At 38.3% G+C, this 23661-nt stretch overlaps 2 protein-coding genes across 2 annotated transcripts in view; both read right to left on the bottom strand.

Annotated features, from left to right (window-relative positions):
• Positions 1-5169, bottom strand: part of LOC104107655 (large ribosomal subunit protein eL36y-like) — a 66742-nt gene extending 61573 nt beyond the window's left edge. The window contains exon 1 of the mRNA XM_070182443.1: positions 5160-5169. The gene's annotated coding sequence lies outside the window, so the exon portion shown is untranslated. The remainder of the gene's footprint in view (positions 1-5159) is intronic.
• The window catches only part of LOC138906441 (uncharacterized), a 39612-nt gene extending 17324 nt beyond the window's left edge, over positions 1-22288 (bottom strand). The window contains exon 1 of the mRNA XM_070195238.1: positions 22165-22288. Within this exon, the coding sequence (XP_070051339.1) occupies positions 22165-22288 (124 nt within the window). The remainder of the gene's footprint in view (positions 1-22164) is intronic.
• Between the last annotated feature and the right edge of the window lie 1373 nt (positions 22289-23661).

The following is a 23661-nucleotide window of genomic DNA, read 5'->3' as shown; positions in this document are numbered from 1 at the left end:
CTCTGCCCCGTTCCTCTACGCGAACGCGAGGACCATATCGCGAACGCATAGGCTTAAGGTCCCATACCTTCGCGAACGCGGGAACAACATTGCGAATGCGAAGAACAACTTCGCTGCCTTTCCCAGATACTCTACGCGGTCGCGAGGCACCTCTCGCGAACGCGATGAAGGATTTTTCTGCAATAAAACACCAGAAATCTGCCACTTCTTTAAGTCCAAAGATGACTCGTTGAGCATCCGAAACACACCCGAGGCCCCCGGGACCTCGACCAAACATACCAACCAATCCTAAAACACCATACGAACTTAGTCGAGCTCTCAAATCACATCAAACAACGATAAAATCATGAATCACCCTCCAATTCAAACTTAAAGAACTTGAAACTTCAAAATTCTACAACCGATGCCGAAACCTATCAAATCACGTCCGATTGACCTCAAATTTTGCGCACAAGTCATAATCAATATTACGGACCTACTCCAACTTCCGGAATCGGAAAACGACCCCGATATAAAAAATTCCACTACCGGCCCAAAACTCTTAAGTCCTTAATCACCATACAGAGCTTTTGACATCATCAAAATTCCATTCCGGAGTCGTCTTCACACAGTTCCGACTACGGTAAAAATCCTAAGACTTAAGCTTCCATTTTGGGGACCAAGTGTCCCAAATCACTCCAAATCATCCGATAACTGAATTCAACCACGCACGCAAGTCAATACACATAATAAAAAGCTGCTCAGGGCCTTATGCCGCCAGGCGAGGCTTAAATTCTTAAAACGACAAGTCGGATCATTACATTAACCACCTCTTAAACAAACGTTCATCCTCGAACGTACTAATATTTATTCTTAGGTTACCGAATTGATGATTTTTACTTTTACACATATACTCACGGTTGGTCCCACGTTACTGCATTGGAGGTAAGTCCGGCATCACCATCTCATATTGAGATTATTTCTTTTATCCATATTTGTGAACCTTAAGACCAATTCCTTACACTCCAAACATTTCAGAAAGTCCGATTTTTCATCAACGCACGGTATTAGTCTCAACTGGCTTTAGCAACTCGTGCCTACGCACACATCAACTTTCTTGATGGTGTTGAAGTACTTCAAAACTTTTCCGGGTTGCTACATTCTTCCCCGCTTAGGATCATTCGCCCTCAAACACATAACATATTTATCTCTTCTTTCGCACGTCTCAATCCCCCAAATTTTACTAACTCACAAATTTTTCAGAAATTTCGGCAGAGTCTCCCCTGTAAATGAGGCCTATCCACCAGCCAGAGTAACACCAAAATAACTCCTAACAACACATCCACAAACCAACAAAACACCACATATCTGGTCTTAATAGTTGTTCATAGTCGATTACAACATCGCCAATTAACCTCATATTCACCAAAACCTTGTTTTGAATTTTCACAACACTGACAGCAAAATGTGAGGCATGAAGAGCTCATAACTATTTACTCGGATTAATGAGTCACTTTTAACGCCACCTGGGCACTCACCTCATAGGCTAAAACTCAATGTTTACAACACGAAAATGGCTGAATATGAACAGAAAATATACAAGAATTATAAAATAAGCCTAACAGGCATGACTCCCTATTAATATTATTGTACAAATTAAATTTCACAAAAAGAGAATTTTAAACTCATAAATATTTCACCACAAGGACCTCGTCCTTATATAGCTTCCACCGCGGCTTGTAGCCCGGTTTAAATATTTTACATCATATAAAAATGCGAGGATCTCGTCCTCAACTCCGAATCATACGTATTTTGCACATTGAGCCAACTGAAATTTTCAATTTCCTTTCTTTTCTTCTGTTCAATATATTTCATAAATAGTTTTCACAACACATAATGAACTCTCATATTGGTAGGGCATATAATTCATAAAAATTGGAATCAATTATTCCGAAATATATTAAACCCACTGTGATGAATAATAAAAATTATTTTTCGACTTATAGCCCTCAATGGTGCACAAAAAAAAATGACAGACACGGGCTCACATCCTCAATTCTCCCAACATGGATAACATATAAGTGTGTCACAAAATTACGAAACTTACCCATAAGCGGAGCATAATAGGATGACTCACCTCAATATTCAGAACCGAATCAAATTAAAGAAAAATACCCTTTTATAACAAAATCAAGATCGTACCTGTAACGACACCATCTGGTGTATTGGGATCAACCTAATCATAGCGATTATATCAACGGGTCGGGCCTCCACCTCTTAGGCGCCCACTACCCGTCTGTCCTCCACCTCTAACTGACTGTGCACATGAAGTATTAACTGGACTAAAGCTTGTAGTTGGAGTGTTATGATAAAATACACCCCTCCCAAGTCTGGGACAATTTCTCTTGATGTGTCTAGTATCACCACACTCATAACAACCCCTCTGCGAGTTCAGCTGCTCACACTGAGTCTGTGCCGGATAACTGGAATAACCATTATAGGAACCCCGTGCCGGTGGTGTATTAAAAGAACTTACTGGAACACCTCGAGTATTCTGGAATTGTTTCCATGACCCCGTTGTTACTGAAATGTAGATTTATTAACGACGCGAGAATACCGCAAGTCCCAGCATCTTCCCATAAAAATCTCAGCTCTTAATCATATACAAGTCTCGGAGAACCTTTCAATACAACATAAATACATCTCTGGCCAAAACTCATATAACATATGACCCCGCAATCTGATCGTTGATAGTGGACTCCCTCACTTGGCGCGAAGCCATAGGACACATTCCGATGATCCACAATACTAACCTTCATCGCTCGTAGGACACCGGTCATAAGACACCTCAAGCCATTTATTTGGCGCATGTCATCCTCGTGATAGTTAAACTCGCTTGCTCCAGTGCCTTTGTTGCGTATGTCAACCCCCGGTCAAACTTCCCAAAAATGCATCCTTCGCCATTTCAAGTCAAATTCCTCTACGGACCTCCAAATAATTTTTCGGACACGCTTCTAAGTCCATAATTATCATACGGAGCTATTGACATCATTAAAATTCTATTCCGGAGTCGTCTTCATACAGTTCCGACTACAGTAAAAATTCTAAGACTTAAGCTTCCATTTTGGGGACCAAGTGTCCCAAATCAGTCCAAATCATCCGGTAACTGAATTCAACCACGCACGCAAGTCAATACACATAATAAGAAGCTGCTCAGGGCCTTATGCCGCTAGGCAGGGCTTAAATTCTTAAAATGACAAGTCGGGTCGTTATAACCTATCATCGCACACCCACGTTATCCAGAGGCGTAGTGGTGAGCTGCCTTTCTGAGCCGTTCTGCAGCTACTGGTGCCTCTTCTGGGAATTTTTATTCTGTCTATTTCATTCGAGACAGTATTTATAATTTTTGTATAATCTACTAGATGCTCATACACTTGTGACATCAGGTCTTGGCACACACATTTGGTAGAATTGGGAGTTTATTATTATTTTTGGATTTAAATTAATCGGTATCTTTTCTATTTTCTTTAATATTCCTAGTAAAAAGAATTAAATTTCTTAGAAAATTATTAAAATGATTGATGTATGGTTAATTTACTGATTTGGCTGGCCTAACCGTGACGTTGGGCGTCATCACAACCTTTAGGTGAAATTGGGTCGTGACAGTTCTGTTTTTTTCTGCGTAAATTATTTTTACACTTGAACAATGGTCTTTGCCATAATAATAAATTTCTGGATTTTTTGTGTGTTGATGTACCTTTTTCAATAAAAAAAAATGTATTCATTGGATAGTTGAGACACACATAAATTGATCTATACACAATCATTCTTAAAAATTAATAAACTTTTGACAATCTTGTGTTTTATGTGACCAACGTTTTCACTAATACTTGTTACATGGTTGTTTTTCTTGTAACAATTTATCCATATTTAGAAGAAAAAGTAAAATAAATCTCTCATAAAAAAATATTTTCATTATCGTTAAATATAAAATATGTCATCAATTTGTGCCTGTTGTATTGTTGCTTTCCATTTATCAATTTGTCCATTATTTATCAAGGGATGAGAAGATAGTAATGGTTTTGAAAAGTCATTTGAAATTAAAATGCCTTGAAGAGAAAAAGGAGTTTAAATTGATTTGGAAGAAAATAAATTGGCACACCAATGTATTATATATTTATTGGGTTAGTGCAAACACCCCGGTACAGATAAGTGTTTACCTCTAAAAACATTCATTTATAGATTCTGTTTGTCATGTCATTTTTTTTTTCCTAATAAAAGTAATAATTAAAGAAACATCATAATTTTGCTAACATTAGTGCAAGAATATCCACGTTATCACATAATACTACCCATTTTTTTTTTAATTGTTCGTTCTATTTGATTTAAAGAATACAATATTACCAACAAAAAAAAAAAGGAATGCATGTACAAGACAACTTCTATTTTTATCAAAATTAAAATAGAAATATTTGCTACGATACAAAACTAGAAGTATGACAAATATTAACAGATGGCAATAATTCACAATAAACTACCCCCTTTCATTTTTCTTTTGTTTTTTGTTATTTGCTTCCTTCAGAGGAAACTTCTACCAAACCTCTCTTCCACAATATCACAACTAAGCAGAAGCCATCGTCATAAGTTATTCTACTTGCAAACCAGAAAAATCTCTATCATTTTAAGTCAAACTGGTTAAAATCGTAACTTAAATCTCTATTCTTTTCTTCTGTTTTATATCGAAAACTACATCTATACTCATCAAAACAATCCAGACCTTAATAAACTAGCAATTTCATCTCCAATAAAATCACTAAAAAAGATATTCAACTACGTCTTTATGTCTAATAGCTTAATACTACAAAAATTTGCATCTCTTAATCAAGTACTCCCTCGCTTAACTTTAATATACTCCTAACAAGAAAGAATAAAAGAAAACTGCAGAAGCTGAACAAGCTCGTTTCCAAAGGATCACTTTAATAATATCTAATACTATATGTCTATTCTAATATAGTAAAAGAGGCACAGAATTACTAATTAAGCAGATAATATCACACACTAACCCAATCAGCTCCAATTGAACTGTACTAATTAAGCAGATAGTAGAAAAAACAGATTTGGAAAAGAAAATAAATAACAGAGATTTTATATTTTCATTTTGATTAAGCTAGGGTTCTGACCTTTGGAAGAAAAGGTTGCCTGGAAGCGGTGAGAATAGAGATAGTCTGATTGCAATATATACGGTATTTATATATACTAGTATCTATAAAAGTGCACGTGATTATTTAAACATTTATTTATATGAAGGAACAATAATAAAATTTAATTAACCGTGAGAAATTTTATGCATAATAATACAATAATCATCTAAATGCCGAAAAATATTATTACATTACTATAATATATGAATTTAAAATAAAAGGATATCATCAAAACTTACACAAATGATCAATTTTGTCATGTTAGTTATATAATTATGTATATATATTATAGTTTAAAAATATTTAATGTGATAGTATCTTAACGAACATGTCACAACCCAATTTCACCTATAGGTCGTGATGATGCCCAACACTACAGCTAGGCAAGCCAACAAATAAATTAAACATATATCAATTATTTTCAGAATAATTTTCTAAGAAATTTTATTATTTTACTAGCAATATTAAGAAATTAGAAAAGATACCGATTAACTTAAATCCAAAGAAAAAAAAATACAATTCCAAATTCTACCAATGTGTGTGCCAAGACCTGGTGTCACAAGTATATGATCATCTAGTAGATTATACAAAACCTCAATATTGTCTGAAATAAAAATAGACAGAATGAAAAATACAAGGAGAGACACTGGCAGCTGCAGAACAGCTCAGAAAGGCAGCTCACCACTATGCCCCTGGATAACGTGGGTGTAAGACTATAGGTCCCCAACTAGTACTTGCCTCAGGTCTTGCACAAAAAGTGCAGCAAGTGTAGTATGAGTACGTAAACAACGTGTACTCAGTAAGTATCAAGCCTAATCTCGAAGTGGTAGAGACGAGATGACCAATTTTGACACTCACTATGGGTCAATAATAATAATTAAAATAAAACTAGAATATTTAAATCAACATGATTCACATAATTTACAATAATTTATTTAACCAGTAGAAATAATTAAATTCCTTCAAATGCAACAATTCTCAATATATTAATTAAATTCCTTCAATTCTAATAAAATTTCCAATTTTTCAATTAGCTTCGCAAGTTGCAATAAACTATCAAAGTATCGTGTAATTATTATTATTAAGCACGATTTCTGCCGAGGTCGTACCACCCGATCCAGAGTGTCGTGTACACTGCCGAGGGACGTGCGGCACGATTCATAGATGCATCTATCCTGCCGAGGCGTTCGGCCCGCTCCACAAGAAAGGAAGACATTTTCTTATGTATCTTCAGAATGAGAGTATATTTATTATAAGATAAATTCAGGAGGAAGAACAATTTCTCTTAACAATTAATTAATTTAAACAGAAAATTTAAGCATATGAGATTTTCATTCTTTAATATCTTCCCTAATAATTCACAATATATATATATATATATATATATATATATATATATATATATATATATATATATATATATTATATATATATATATATATATATATATCAAATAATTTAATTAAGTAAAGACTACAATTTACACAAGTAATTCATGCTTTTGAGTCCTAAACTACCCGGACTTTAGCATTAATAGTAGCTACGCACGGACTCTCATCACCTCGTACGTACGTAGCCCCCACAATTAGCAACAATTATTTAATTTAATCACCTATGGGGTAATTTCTCCCTCACAAGATTAGACAAGAGACTTACCTTAATTTGCTCCAATTTAATCCACTAGAAGGCCCTTTCCTCGATTATCCAACTTTGATTGGCTCGAATCTAACCAAAAATAATTCGATACAATCACTAAAATTTATAGGAATCAATTCTATAAGAAAATACTACATTTTCATTAAAAATTCCGAAATTAATTAAAAATTTGTCCATGGGGCCCACGTCTCGGAATCCGACGAAAGTTACGAAATCAGACAACACATTCAATGACGAGTCCAACCATACCAATTTCACTCAAATACGACTCTGAATCGATACCGAAATCTCGAAAATTTGTTTCTATGATATTTCCAAAAATTTCTCAAATTTCAATCTCAAAACACTAATTAAATGGTGAAAACAATGATATATTTGTGTATATAGACCAAATCCGAGTTGGAATCACTTACACCAATGTCTTTCCTTGAAAATATATCAAAAGTCGCATCTGCTCAAAGCTCAAGTTCGTCAAAAATGGTAAATGGGACGAATGCCCATGTTTTTATAACTTACAGATCTGTCCAGGCTGACCTCGATCCTGGACCTCGATCATGGAGTCCGATCATGTGGAGTCCGATCATGTCACGACCCAAAATCTAATCTGTCGTGATGGCGCCTATCGTGAAACTAGGCAAGCCGACTCATTTCCAAACAAAACCGATATTTTCATTTCCAGGATAATTTCAATACTATTTAATATAAAACCTTCATTTAAGGAGTTCAAATCAAAGAAAAATAGAAGTGCGAAAAAGAAAAGCCCAACATCGGGGTGTCACTAGTCATGAGCATCTACTACAATCTGTCTAACAATATCAAGGCTAACTCAGCCTGGAAATAACTAAATGCAACTAGAGGAAGATAAGAGGGAGAAGAGCAGGGGCTGTGATCGCCAAACAGCTACCTTGCTATATCCAAGAAAATCTGCGACCAGAACAATCAATAACCGCTACCGTGTCCAGCTACCTGAATCTACACACAAGGTGCAGGGAGTAACGTGAGTACGCCAAATCAGTAAGTAACAACAATAAATAAAGACTGAGCAGTAGTGACGAGCAATAAGGCATATAACGTTCATATAAGGACATCTCACTAAAATACCATTTGCTTTCAATATCAGGATTTGAATCAAAACATGTCGTTTAAACCTAGTTCCAGTAAAAAATTATTTAAAGATATTTTTCAACAGTTTTCAAACAGAGGAAAATGCAAAGGTGAGCAAAAATGATGAAATCATAAACAGCCCCTCGGGCAAACCTCACAGTCACTCGTGCCACTTGAGCATACCTCACAATCACTCTTGACACTCGGGCATACCTCACAATCACTCATGCCTCCCAGTCACTCAGCACTCGGCACTTGCACTCAGTAGGTACCTGGGCTCACTGGGGGTGTGTACAGACTCCGGAGGGGTTCCTTCAGCCCAAGTGCTATAATCTGCACAGACAACTCACATGCTATAATAATAAAGTATACTGCAGGCGGGCAGCCCCGATCCACACTCATCCTCACAAATCAGGCCCTCGGCCTCCCTCAGTCATAAACCTCTCAAGCCACTCAGGCATTTAAGTAAAACAGGGCATTCAGCCCAAAACATTTATGTGCATTAAAATAGAGTCATAAAATTGAGTTATGTGGTAAACAAGTATAAACATGGCTGAGTATATATTTTCAATCGAAAACAATGAGGATAGTAAGAAACATCCCCTAAGGGTCCAAACAACCTTGGCGTAAGGCCCAAACATGGCATTCAACCCGATTTATAGAAATTCTTTCTAAAACATATAAGTATCATATGATTTCAACGAAGTATGCAACTTTACAGTTGCTACGGGATGAACCAAGTCACAAATCCCCAACAGTGCACGCCCACACGCCCGTCACCTAGCATGTGCGTCACTAAAAATAGTAGAATGATACAAAATCCGGGGTTTCGTACCCTCAGGACTAGATTTACAATCGTTACTTACCTCAAATCGGTCAAATTTCTACCCTGCAATGCTCTTGCCTCTGAACTCGGCCTCCAAATGCTCTGAATCTATTCATAATCAGTACAATACCATCAATACGCGCTAATGAAATGAATTCCACAAGAAAAGCTACACAATTAGACCAAAACCCGAAATTGGCTCAAACCCGCCCCCCGGGCCCATATCTCGAAATCTGACAAAATTTACAAAACTAGAAAGCTCATTCACTCACGAGTCTAACCATACCAAATTCATCAAAATCCGACATCGTTTGGTCCTTCAAATCCTTAAATTACTCTCCAAAAATTCCAAGCCCTAACCCCTCATTTTCACTAATTACAATGATTAAACAACGGAAAATCACCATATATACAAGTATTAGGGCTCAAGTAACTTACCTCAATGAAACCCCCTTGATTCCCTCTTCAAATCTCTCCCAAAAGCTCCAAAAACAGAATAGAAATGGTGAAGAATGCACCAAAATCGCGAAGGGTTCTATTTATGGTTTCTGCCCAGCTTTTTCGCACCCGCGGCCATTTTTTCGCACCCGCGCGACCGCACCTGCGCAACTCACTTAATCCCCCAGATTCCGCACCCGCAAATACCTTTCTTGTACCTGCGGACTTGCATCTGCGGTCCCTGGTGCGCATTTGCGAAACCAGCCCAAAATTCTCATCTCCGCATCTACGCTCAAGGCCTCGCACCTGTGGGCTCACAGATGCGGCCAATTCTTCGCACCTGCGTTCCCAGCCTTGGCCCAGCGTCGCCTGCACCTGCGCACTCCCCACGTGCACCAGCAACCTCGCACCTGCGAGGCTTTCTTCCGCAAGTGCGAAAATAGCAGAAGCAGCAGCTCCAACTGCAAATTCCAACTTCGACAAATCCGTTAACCACCCGGAATCACTCCGAGGCCCTCGGGACCTCAACCAAAAATACCAACAAGTCATATATCAACATACAAACTTAGTCAAACCTTCGAATCACTCAAAACAATATCCAAACACGAAATTACCCTCTGATTCAAGCCTAAGAACTTCTAAATTTCCGAATTCGGCAACCGATGCCGAAACTAACCAAACCACGTCCGAATGACCTCAAATTTTGCACACACGTCACAAATGACACTACGAACCTACACCAACTTCCGGAATTCTATTCCGACCCCGATATCAAATTTTCCACTGCCGACTGAAATCTCTAAATTTCCAATTTTATCCAATTCAAGCCTAATTCTACCACGGACTACCAAATCACATTTTGGACGCACTCCTAAGTCCAAAATCACCTAACGGAGTTAACGGAACCATCAGAATTCAAATCCGAGATAGTTTACAGATAGGTCCATATCCGATCCACTTTTCTAACTTAATTTTTTCAATTATGAGACTAAGTGTCTCATTTCACTCCGATTTCGTTCTGGACCCGAACCAACTAACCCGATACAACATAATATAGCTGAATAACACAAAAAGAAGTAGAAATGGGGAAAACGGGATTATAACTCTCGAAACGACCGGCCGGGTCGTTACAGATCATGCGGAGTCTGATCATGTGGAGTCCGATCACAGCCCAGAATTTCCAGCATAAGAGAAAAATTGCAGCAGTTGTTTTAAGTCCAACTTTTGATCCGTTAACCATCCGAAACTCACCCGAGGCCCTCGGGACCTCAATCAAATATAACAACAAGTCCTAAAACATCATACGAACTTATTTGAAACCTTAAATCTTATAAAACGATGCTAAAACCACGAATTATACTCCAATTCAAGCTTAATGAAACTTAAAATTTCCAACTTCTACATTTGATGTCAAAACCTATCAAATCATGTTCGATTGACCTCAAATTTTGCACACAAGTCATAAATGACATAACAGAACTATGAAAATTTTTGAAACTGTATTCCGACTCCGGTATCAAAAAGTCAACTCCCCGGTCAAACTTCCAAACTTAAATTCTTGTTTTAGCCATTTCAAGCCTAATTTCACTACGGACTTCCAAATAAAATTTTGATCATGCTCCTAAGTCCAAAATTACCATATGGAGCCGTTGGAATCATCAAAATTCTATTTCGGGGTCGTTTGCACATAATTCGACATCCGGTCACTATTTGAACTTAAACTTTTAATTTTTTATCAAAATTTCATATCTCGGGCTGGGGACCTCAGAATTTGATTCCGAGCATACGCCCAAGTTACAAATTACGATACGGACCTACCAGAACTATCAAAACATTTATCCGAGTCCGTTTGCTAAAAATGTTGACCAAAGTCAACTCAGTTGAGTTTTAAAGCTCTAATTCATATTTTAATTTATTTTTCACATAAAAACTTTTCGGAAAATTTTACGGACTGCGCACGCAAGTCGAGGAATGATAAAATAGTACTTTTTTAGGTCTTAGAACACAGAATTAATTATTAAATTTAAAGATGACATTTTGGGTCATCAAAGAACACTTCTTTGTGGACAATATTTTTTTGTGTATGTTTCCTCCTAATGCTTTGGTTGCTCTGCCTTAACTAAAACTCTTATTTTCGATCTTGATATCCCTCTTAAAAGTGCAACATACAGTTGTTCGTGCAAGAAAACATATTACAGTAAATATAGTGTAACGCCCCGACTTGTCGTTTTAAGAATTAACGCCCTGTTCAGTGACTTAAGGTCTAGAACAACTTCGTAATATGTATTATGATCCGCGGGTGTGGTCGAGTTTGATTTTCGGAAGATTCAGAAATAAATTGAAAGAACAATTCTTATTTAAAAGCTTAAATGGAAAGAGTTGACCGGAGAGTTGGCTTTTGAGCAAACGACCCCGAAATGGAATTTTGATGATGTCAATAGCTTCGTATGGTGATTTCGAACTTAGGCGTATGTCCGGATTTGGATTTGGAAGTCTGTAGGACAATTCGACGCATTTTGGCGAAAGTTGGAAAATAAACGATTTTTAGAAAGTTCGATCGAAGGTTGAATTTTTGATAACGAGGTCGGAATCCGATTCTGGAAATTGGAATAGGTCCGTTATGTCATTTATGACTTGTGTGGAAAAATTGAGGTCAACCGGACTTGATTCGATAGGTTTCGGCATCGAATGTAGAAATTGGAAATTTCATAATAGATTAAAGTTTCAAGTGAGTTCGCACAAGACCTAACTTCAAATGAGTATAACTCTCATGATACGAAGTGTTATATGGTGTATTACCTATCAAATGAAATATCTTTGAGTCTAGGTTCTAATGAAATATTGCAGAAGTGGTTATGCGACCGCAAACTGGTCGCAAAATGGACCGGAACAGCCCAGCTCTGGGAACCAATTTTTGCGACCATTGTGCGGCCACATACTCATTCTGCGGTCCATTATGCGACCAAAGACCTGCTTTCGGAGGGTTAATTTTTCTATTTTCATAACCCGACCCCATTTTGATAAATAAGCTTTGGGGCAATTATCTGAAGTTCTTTAGAGAGAAGTGAGAGTGTTCTAGAGAGATAAAGTAGATGAAGTATTTTGTTCATCAAGATCTTGCCCAAGCTTTGAAATCCAACAAGAAAATCTCACAAGATCTTCATCTAAGAGGTAAGATTCAAACCCCTAGTCTTTAATTTCGAGTTTGGGGGTAAAAGATGGGTGATTGGGAGTATGATTCTTGGGTGTAAGAGTATTATGTATATATTCTTTTACAAAATGTTGTCACGACCCAACTCTATGTTAGGTCGTGATGGCGTCCAGCACCGTTGCTAGACAAGCCAACAACGAACAACTTAGTGATTTCCCATTTTTATTAAGCAATTTCAACGTCTAACTCTACTTAAATTTAAAGCATTTGATAAATAACGGATTGTTTTAAGGTAAACCAACAGAAACATTTAAAAGCAGTTATAAATATTAAACTACAATCCAAACATCAAAGTCTACTAACATGTGCCAAGATCTAGTGTCACAAGTGTGTGGGCAGCTAGTAGAATATACAAAAAAAAAAGATAACTATCCTACTGTCTGAAACAGGATAGACAGATAAAGGCAAAAGAGAAACTCTGGCATGCTACTGAATGGCTCAGGAGGGGGAAGCTCACTGTGAAGTCTCAGTCCATGATCAGGTATGCGCGCCGGGCGGGTAACTAGATGCACCAATCTCAGATCCTGTACAATTAAGTACAGAAGCGTAGTATGAGTACATAAACAATATGTACCCAGAAAGTATCCCGCCTAACCTCGAAGAAGTAGTGACGAGGGGTCGACTTGACACTTACTAGGGCCAATAATAATGTAATTAAAGTGTTATGCTAAGTATAGATATCATGAATAATACTGACAGTTCAATAACGGGAAGAGATAAGTTCTTCTTTCAAAATTAAAATTTCAATTACAGTCATATCGTTTAACAACTTACATTTCAAGGCATTTAAGCAGTATAAATCACGGAGAGTTCCAAATAATTAACATGCGCAATTATGCCGAGGTCGTACGGCCTGATCCAACAAAATATTTAAATTGTGCACCGCCGGAGGGTCGAACAATGCGAACCATCGATGCATCTATTTACTACTGAGGCGCTCGACCCGATCCACAAATAACAATTATTTTCAAGAAAACACAAGTTCCTCATTTACAGTCAAGTATCTCATACAAACCTTCAAGTAAGTGAATTTAACTTTATACAATTCTTTTATCAAATTTTTGTCACGACTAAGTGGTTATATTAGCAAGTAAGGGAACCAACATTCCAAGTATAGCATGATACGGGTCCTAAACTACCCGGACAATAGCATAATAGTAACTATGTACGGACTCTCGTTACCTCGTACGTACATAGCCCCCACCATTAGGTACAAACATTTATTAAATTCACCTATGGAGTTAATTCCCTCTTACAAGGTTAGAAAGGAGACTTACCTCGTCTCAAAGCCTACTTCCCAATTCAAGAACGTACTCAAACCTCCAAATTTGATTCCAAACGACCCGAAGCTAGTCAAACATTACATAAACTAATCAATCTATGCTCAAAAGTTCATAATTCCACCATTTAAGTGATTACCCAACCTAAATTGCAAGATTCCTAAAATCCGCCCCCTCCTCCCCCCCCCCCCGAGCCCATAAGCTCGGATTCCGAAATTGTTTAAAGAAAGTTGTTACCCATAACCATAGGAACATAAATATATGATTTTTACTAAATTCCATATTCCGTGTGTTGTTGATTTGATATTTCTTGGAAATAATCACATTATGGATTTTTCATTAGCAATATTAATTAAATAATATTAAATTGAGGCATTTATATATTTATCAAAAAGTTAGATTAAAGAAGGCGTTGTCCTGTGATGAGTTATTTTTTCATCCTTGTGGTTGTTTTTGAGATCTTATATACATTGTGTGGAGCTTTGGGCTATTTGTTGATAAATTTATTGATTCTGCTACATATTTGGAATTTGGTTGTGGTCAGTGGCAAATTGTGATATGAATTGTTGTATTGTGTTATGGTTTAAACACTCTCCTTGATGTTATTTATGCTTCCTACCTTGCTTGTTAATGATATACATGTGCTTGGTAAGGAAGAGTGTAAAGCACGAAGGGTGATGTCATGCCATTTGAGAGTGTAAAACACGAAAGGTGATGCCGTGCCATTGAGAGTGTAAAGCACGAAGGGTGATGCCATTCCAATTGAGAGTGTAAAGCACGAAGGGTGATGCTGTGCCATTGAGAGTGTGAAGCACGAAGGGTGATGCCGTGCCACTTCAATTATATTATCACGTGAGGATGAGAGTAAAAGCATGAAGGGAGATGCCGTGCCATTATTTTTATATTATCATATGCTCATGGCACGAAGGGTGTTTGCAGGCGAGGATAAGATACATACATTATATTGTGATATCTTTTTGTTGTGTATTCATTCAGTCCTTTATCTTGAGATGTTATTGTGCACCTACATTTTCTATGTGACTTGTAGTCGTTGTTGCTTCATGTGTGCCTCCCACTTTATTTCCTTTATTGTTATTGGCATTTCTCCCACCTAGTTGGTACTGTTATATGCATGCACAGTGAGAAAGAGACAAATGCACGAAGGGTGTTGCCATGCCAATTTATTTGATCTACATATATACATTGGGTGAGAATGAGACAAGTGCACGAAGGTATTGTCGTGCCATTCGATGTGATATATTGAATATATTTCTCACACCAGGAAAGTTAAATGAGGTGTCACATGGTGACTTTTATTTGAAAGAATTATATTTGAAGTTATTTATTTGAGGGAACTATATTTGAAAGAGATTTATTTGAAAGAATTATATTTGAAGATATTTATTTGAATGAATTATATTTGAAAGAGATTTATTTGAAAGAATTATATTTGAAGGAATTATATTTGAAAGAGATTTATTTGAAAGAATTATATTTGAAGATATTTATTTGAAGGAATTATAGCTGAAAGATATTTATTTGAAGGGAGTATATTCGAGATATATTTATTGAAAAGTATTATTTGAAAAGCATATAGGTGAAAGATTCATCTTTGAATGACTTGATTAATTGGTTGTACTTGTATTCATTATTTGTTGAGCAATATTAATGGTGTTCTTGTTGTCCTGTTGTGTATATCACTGGTTGATTTGTGTTGCCATCATTGTTATTTATTTCCTATTATATTTTGTATACTATATTGCACAGGTTATTAGACTAGTGAGTGTCTTGACTGTACCTCATCACTACTCCACTGAGGTTAGTCTTGATACTTACTGGGTACCGATTGTGGTATACTCATACTACACTTCTGCACATTGTTTTGTGCAGAACTAGGTATTGGAGATATCAGACTCGGATAGAGTTAAAGTGTGATCGCAAGTATTCAAGGTAGAGCTGCTTGGTCGTCGTAGTCCCTTGGAGTCTTTCCATTTTTATTGTACTGCTAATTTTTTATTCGAACAGTATTGTATATTCGGTCCTCGAGATCATTCCATGTATTGAATTAGAGTTCATGACTCAGTATTACCAGTCTTGGGAGGTTGCTTGAATATTTCCGCTATTGGTTTCGACATGTGAATTCGATTATCTATTTCAAAAAAAAAAATAATTGCTTGAATTATTTCTTATAATCGGCTTACCTAGTCTTAAGAGACTAAGTGCCATTACGACGTAAGTGGTAAGATTTTGGGTCGTGACATATAGTCGAATATTTAAGATATTTGTCCTTGTACTTTATTTGTTATATTTGCAAAAGAAAAACATACTAAAAAATATTTTCACACAAATTTAAAAGGATATTCTTTAGTTTCGGAAGACGAAAGTTGAATTCAGGGATAAAAATATATTTAGAAGCACATTGACCACTATCATAATTTTTGCATGTATGACGTTATTGTCAAAACTTCTATATACCATATGTGTGTTACATAAGCTATTCGGCGTATCTAAGTTTTTCAGTAGCATCACAAACATATTGTTTTTTTAAAATTAACCTATGTACAATGGAAGATCAATTTTAACTTAGTCTATTATATATATGGTGACACTAACATACGTAAGAAATAATAAACTTGACAACAAACATGTATGGTAGAAGGCCATTCGGTATAAAAGTATTTAAGTATTCTTCTTGGTAGTAATTAATGGTATCATTTTTTGCTGAGTGAAAAACTGAAAAATATTTTATTTTTATTATAAAATTTTGCAATCAACATTTTATTTAGTTGATCAACATATTAATTTTTGCTAGCTAAGATATCTTTTTAATTCCATTATGCTATTTGCACAAATTACGTTTTAATATAATGATAGAAATATTTCTCTTATTAAATGCACTACTATTACTATTAGGATTGATAACCAAGTGTTCAGAAAAAACCAAATAATCTTTTATTGGATGCTCTTATTCGTTTCCGACACAAAGCAAGAAGACATTTAATATTGAGTTCTTACTTTATATTTCTTGTCAGTTGAATCTTTTTCGTTTGAAGCCAGAAGTTTAACTTTAACGAGCTAACTTTTACAGTCTCTACTTTTGTCGATTTTGGAATTACTGGTAGTACTTGACAGAAATCACCTCCCAACCCATTAATGTTTCACCAAACGGTTCATTAATAAAAACTCTGAGTAATTATTTCGATCGTTCGTGTCACGACCCCAAATTCCTTCCGTAGGAGGTCGTGATGACACCTAGTCTCTAAGACTAGGTAAGCCTATCAATGCGAAATAATAATATATATATGAAATAAATAAACTACAATTCAAATAATTACAACTCCCAAAACCCAGTAGAAATAAGTCACAAGCTTGTAAGAATTTATCCTCAATGTCTCTATCTATCAATGTTTAAGGAAAATATAAAAGCAACGTGATAATGATAGAAGGGGACTCCGGAGTCTGCGGATGCTGGTAGATATACCTCGAAGTTTTCGTACACAGGTAACTCACTGATGTCTGGGCTTAGGCATATGCTTAGGCAGGTAACTCACTCGTACCAACAATAAAAATCATGCTTAGGCATATGCTGTTAAATCATTTTTATGGTTGAATAATATGTTCAAATTGTATTTTTTTCACTCAGTCATGTTTATTCATTTTATATCATAACTCAGTCTCTCTTATTTATTATTGATGCATCATATCACTATTATTGGGTTGCTTATCATGATTTCTGAGAGCCCGAGAGACTGGAGAGGTTGATGACTGAGTGAGGCCGAGGGCCTAATTGTGATGATATTTATGGATCGGGATGCACGCCGCAACATGTTTATTGATTTATGCCATGATTGGCTTGATATAGCGCTTGGGCTGAAGGAGCCCCTCCGAAGTCTGTACACACCCCAGGTGAGTGCAGGTACCTACTGAGTGCGAGTTCCGAGTGCGAGTGTCGAGTGCCGAGTGATGAGTGACTGTGAGGAATGAGTGAATGTGAGGTTGGAGTGAATGGGAGGAATGAGTGACTGTTACTCTGAGAGGATGCATTGATTTCATTATTTGCTGCATTTCAGTTGTCATATATCACTATTTTGGAAATTTCAAAAAAAATATTATTTTCTGTTTCGGTCAAACTTGTTATGAAATTTCAGTGAAATCTTAAATGTTGAACTGAGAGCATGCCTACTCTTTTATATTGGAAAGTATTGTATTTGGACTTAGCTGAGAAGCTCGTCACTATTTTCAGTTCTTTATTTATTACTGTTACTTACTGAGTTAGTTATAGTCATACTACACCCTGCACTTCGTGTGCAGATCCAGGTGATCACGGATACAGTGGGTGTTGATTCTTTCGCACAATCAATTTTCTGGAGATTCAGAGGTAGCTGCCATGTTTCGCAGACCTTGTCTCTCCTTCCCTATCCTTTGTTATTGTATTTGGTCTCGGATTATTATTATAGACCAAATTGTTTCCAGACTTGTAATGTATAGATGCTCATGTACTCAGTGACACCAGGTTTTGGGAGTGTGTTTATTTCTAATGTTTGTGGGATTTACTCGTAAACTTAATTATTATTATTTCAGTATTTAAAAGAAATTGTGGGTTATTGATGTTGTCGGCTTGCCTAGTATCGAGATAGGCGCCATCACGACGGGTGAGATTTTGGGTCGTGACAACATCCCTCTTCACGCGATCGCATAGAGGAAGCGCGTGGCCCAACTTCCTCTTAAGTTTCCCTTACGCGATCGCAAACAATGCCATGCGATCACTATGCACAGTCTGGCCCAACCTACGCAATCGCGGTTGACCTCATGCGATCGCGGAGAACAAAATCAACACTGCCCCAACTAAGCCTACGCGATCACGTCCCAATCTTCGCGATTGCGAAGAAGGTTTGAAATACCAGAAATCAGCAGCTACCAACAGTACCAAAATGAAGGAAAATGCTCCGAATACCATCTGAAACACACCCGAGCCCCTCGGGACCTCAACCAAATATACCAAAAAGTCCTAAAACATCATACAGACTTAGTCGAGTCTTCAAATCACATCCAACAACACTAAAAACACGAATCACACATAGATTCAAGCCTAATGATCAAGTCCGATTGACCTCAAATTTTGCATGCAAGTCATAAATGACATAACGGAGCTATGAAAATTTTCAGAGTTGGATTCCGACCTCGATATCAAAAAGTCAACTCCCCGGTTAAACATCCAAACTTAAATTCCTATTTTAGACATTTCAAGCCTAATTTAACTTCGGGCCTCCAAATAATTTTTCGGACACGCTTCTAAGTCCAAAATCACCATGCGTGGGCTATTGGAATCATCAAAATTTTATTCCGGGGTCGTTTACACATAGGTAGATATCCATTACCTTTTTAATTTAAGTTTTAAACTTTGGAACTAAGTTTTCCAATTTATTCTAAAAATCTCATCGGACCCGAACCAATTGCCCCGACAAGTCATATAATAGTTATAAGGTACAGAATGCGCATTAAATAGGGGAACCTGGCTACAACTTTTAAAATGACTGGCCGGGTCGTTACATCCTCCCCCTCTTAAAATAATCGTTCATTCTTGAACGAGCATAAAGACATACCTAAAGTGGTGAAACGATGAGGATAACGGCTGCGCATATCCTGCTTGGTCTCCCAAGTCGCCTCCTCGATCGGTTGACCCCTGCACTGAACCTTCACGGAAGCAATGTTCTTTGACCTCAACTTTCGAACCTGCATGTCCAAAATAGCCACTGGTTCCTCAATATAAGATAGATCCTTGTCCAACTGAACTGAACTGAAGTCTAACACATGAGACGGATCGTCGTGATACCTCTAGAGCATAGAAACATGGAATACCGGATGAACTACAGAGACTAGGTGGTAGTGCAAGTCTGTAAGCCACCTCTCCAACTTTCTCAAGAATCTCAAAAGGCACAATATACCTAGGGCTCAACTTGCCCTTCTTCCCGAATGTCATCACACCCTTCATAGGCGAAACCCGGAGCAAGACCCGCTCACCAACCATGAATACAACATCATGAACCTTCCGATCCGCATAACTCTTCTATCTAGATTGGGCTGTACGAAGTCGATCTTGAATCAATTTAACCTTTTCCAAGGCATCCTAAACCAAGTCTGTACCCAATAGCCTAGCCTCACCAGGTTCGAACCAACCCATTGGAGACCGGCACCGCCTACCATACAAGGCCTCATACGGAGCCATCTGAATTCTTGACTGCTAACTGTTGTTGTAAGCAAACTCCGAAATTAGTAAGAACTGATCCTAAGCACCCCCAAAATCTATCACATACGCACGAAGCATATCCTCCAATATCTGAATAGTGCATTCGGATTGCCCGTCTGTCTGAGGGTAAAATATTGTACTCAACTCCACACGAGTATGCAACTCTCGTTGTACAACCCTCTAAAACCGTGAGGTAAATTGCATACCCCGGTCGGAGATGATAGATATCGGTGCGCCATGAAACCTAACAATCTCGCGAATATAAACCTGAGCCAGTTGCTCTGAAGAGTAAGTAGTAACTACAGGAATGAAATGAGCTGACTTGGTCAATCTATCCATAATCACCCAAACTGCATCGAACTTCCTCTGAGTCTGTGGGAGCCCAACAACGAAATCCATAGTGATCCACTCCCATTTCCATTATGGAATCTCTAACTTCTTAAGCAATCCACTCGGTCGCTGATGCTCATATTTCACTTGTTGACAATTTAGGCACCGAGCTACATACTCCATTATTTCTTTCTTCATCCGCCTCCACCAATAGTGTTGTATCAAGTCCTGATATATCTTTGCAGTACCCGGATGAATGGAGTACCACGAACTCTGAGCCTCCTGGAGAATCAACTCACGCAAACCATCTACATTAGGCACACATAGCCTGCCCTGCATCCGTAATACATCGTCATCTCCAATAGTGACTTCCTTGGCATCACCGTGCTGAACTGTGTCCTTAAGGACAAGCAGATGGGGGTCATCATACTGACGCTCCCTAATACGATCATACTGTGAAGACTGGGAAACCACACAAGCCAAAACTCGGATCGGCTCGAAAACATCCAATCTAACAAACTGGTTGGCCAAGGCCTGAACATCCAAGGCTAAAGGCCTCTCTGCTACTGGTAGATATGCTAAGCTGCCCAAACTCTCCACCTTACGACTCAAGGCATCGACCACTACATTGGCCTTCCCAGGATGATAGAGAATGGTGATATCATAATCCTTAAGCAACTCCAACCATCTCCGCTAATGCAAATTAAGATCCTTCTATTTAAACAGATGTTGTAGACTCCGGTGATCGGTGTAGACCTCATAATGGACACCGTATAAATAATGCCGCCAAATCTTCAAGGCATGAACAATAGCTACTAACTCAAGGTCGTGGAGAGGATAATTCTTCTCATATACCTTTAACTGTCTGGACGTGTAGGCAATCACCCTACCATCTTGCATCAACACTGCGCCGAGACCAATTCACGACGCGTCACAATACACAATATAAGACCTTGAACCTATAGGTAATACCAATACCGGGGCTGTAGTCAAAGTTGTCTTGAGCGTTTGGAAGCTCTCCTCACATTCCTCGGTCCACCTAAACGGAGCACTCTTCTGGGTCAATTTGGTCATAGATGCAGCAATAGAAGAGAAACCTTCTACAAATCGGCGATAATACCCTTCCAAACCAAGGAAAGTCCGGATCTCCGTAGGTGAGGACGGTCTGGACCAACTCTACACTGCCTCAATCTTCTTCGGATCTACCTTGATCCCCTCACACGAAACTATGTGACCCTAAAATCCCACTAAATCAAGCCATAATTCACACTTTGAAAATTTTGCATATAACTTTTTCTCTCTCAAAGTCTGAAGCACATTCCTCAGGTGTTGTTTATAATCTTCCTGACTCTGGGAATACACTAGAATGTCGTCAATAAACACAATGATGAAATAATTAAGATAGTGCTGAAATACACTATTCATTAAGTGCATAAATGCTGTTGGGGCATTGGTTAACCCAAATGACATTACAAGGAAATCATAATAACCATACCGAGTCCTAAAAGCAGTCTTTGGGATATCTGGCTCCCGAATCTTCAACTGATGATAGCCTGAACGCAAGTCGATCTTAGAAAACACTCTGGCACCCCGAAGCTGATCAAATAGGTCATCAATATGTGGCAATGGATACATGTTCTTCACTGTAACCTTGTTCAGTTAGCGGTAATCAATACACATCCGCATAGAACCATCTTTCTTCTTCACAAATAAGATAAGAGCACCCCAAGGCGATACACTGGGCCGAATGAAACCCTTATCAAGCAACTCCTGTAACTGTTCTTTTAATTCTTTCAAATCTGCTGGGGCCATACGATATGGTGGAATAGAAATGGGCTGAGTGCCCGGTAACAAATCAATGCCAAAATCAATATCCCTATCGGGTGGAATACCTGGATGATCTGCTAGAAGTATATCAGGAAAATCCCTTACTATAGGAACTGACTCCATGGTAGGATTAGCAACACTAACATCTCTCACATAGGCCAGATATGCATCACACCCCTGCTCAACCATTCGTTGAGCTTTAAGAAATGAAACAACCCTGTTAATAACATGATTCGAGGTGCCTTTCCACTCTAGCCGCGATAGACCTGGCATCGACAATGCCACCGTCTTGGCGTAATAATCAAGAATAGCGTGTTAGGGCAACAACCATTCCATGCCCAAAATAATATCAAAATCTACCATACATAGCAATAATAAATCAGCGCAGGTCTCAAAACCACTGATAACAATTAAACACGATTGATACACACGGTCCATAATAATAGATTCACCCATGGGTGTAGATACATAAATAGAAGAACTCAAGGAATCACGTGATATGCCCAAATACGGGGCAAAATAAGATGACACATAAGAATAAGTGGAGCCTGGATCAAATAAGACTGATGCATCTTTATGACAGACCGAAATAATACCTGTTATAATAGAATCGGATGCAACAACCTCTGTCCTAGCAGGAATGGCATAATATCTGGCCTGGCCTCCCACTCTAGGGCGACCTCTACCTGCCCGACCTCCACCTCTGGCTGGCTGTGCAGGTGGAGTGGCAATTGCTGCAGTAATCATGGCCTGAGAAGCCTGAGGGCCCTGTGGAATGGGTGAGGCCTGAGAAATCTGTGGAGGTGCACCCCTCCTAAATCTGGGGCAATCTCTCATGATATGACGAGTGTCACCACACTCAAAATAAGCCCTCGGAGGATGTGGCTGCTAGGACTGGCTAGGGCCTGATCGACTAGACTGCCCGCTGAATGCACCCCGTACAGGAGGTGCAGTAGACACTGGTGGTGCATAATATGGAACCTGAGGTCTGGGAGTAGCCGAAATACCACTGGAAGCTGGAAGTGCTGAATGAATAGGATGACTCACTTAACCTCTATCACGACGAGCTACGACTGGGGCACGAGAATTATTATATGTGCCTGAATCTCGGGGTCTCTTAACTTCCCTCTCTTCCCTCTCCCGGGTCCGCATACCTTCCAATCTCCTAGAAATTGACACCACTTATTGGTATGTGATGTCCATCTCTAGCTCTTGGGCCATACTAAATCATATACTAGGTTGGAGACCCTCAATAAATCTGTGAACCCGCTCTCGAACAGTAGCAACTAAGGCTGGTGCATGCCTAACCAACTCACTAAATCGGACTGCATACTCTGACACGGTCATAGAACCCTGGCGCAGCTACTCAAACTCTGCGCGCCATGCATCTCTAAGACTCTGAGGAACATACTCCCTTAAGAACATATCTAAAAATTGAGTCCAAGAGAGTGCAGATGCCATAGCGGGACTATCCAACTCATATGCCTGCCACCACTAGTAGGTTGCTCCTCTAAACTGGAATGTCGTGAAAGAAACCCCACTGAAATCCACAATACCCATAG

The sequence above is a fragment of the Nicotiana tomentosiformis genome, chromosome 1, assembly GCF_000390325.3.
Source record: "Nicotiana tomentosiformis chromosome 1, ASM39032v3, whole genome shotgun sequence".
NCBI classification, from domain to species: domain Eukaryota; kingdom Viridiplantae; phylum Streptophyta; class Magnoliopsida; order Solanales; family Solanaceae; genus Nicotiana; species Nicotiana tomentosiformis.
The sequence above is the reverse complement of the archived record's forward strand: the minus strand, read 5'-3'. Positions and strand labels throughout refer to the sequence as shown.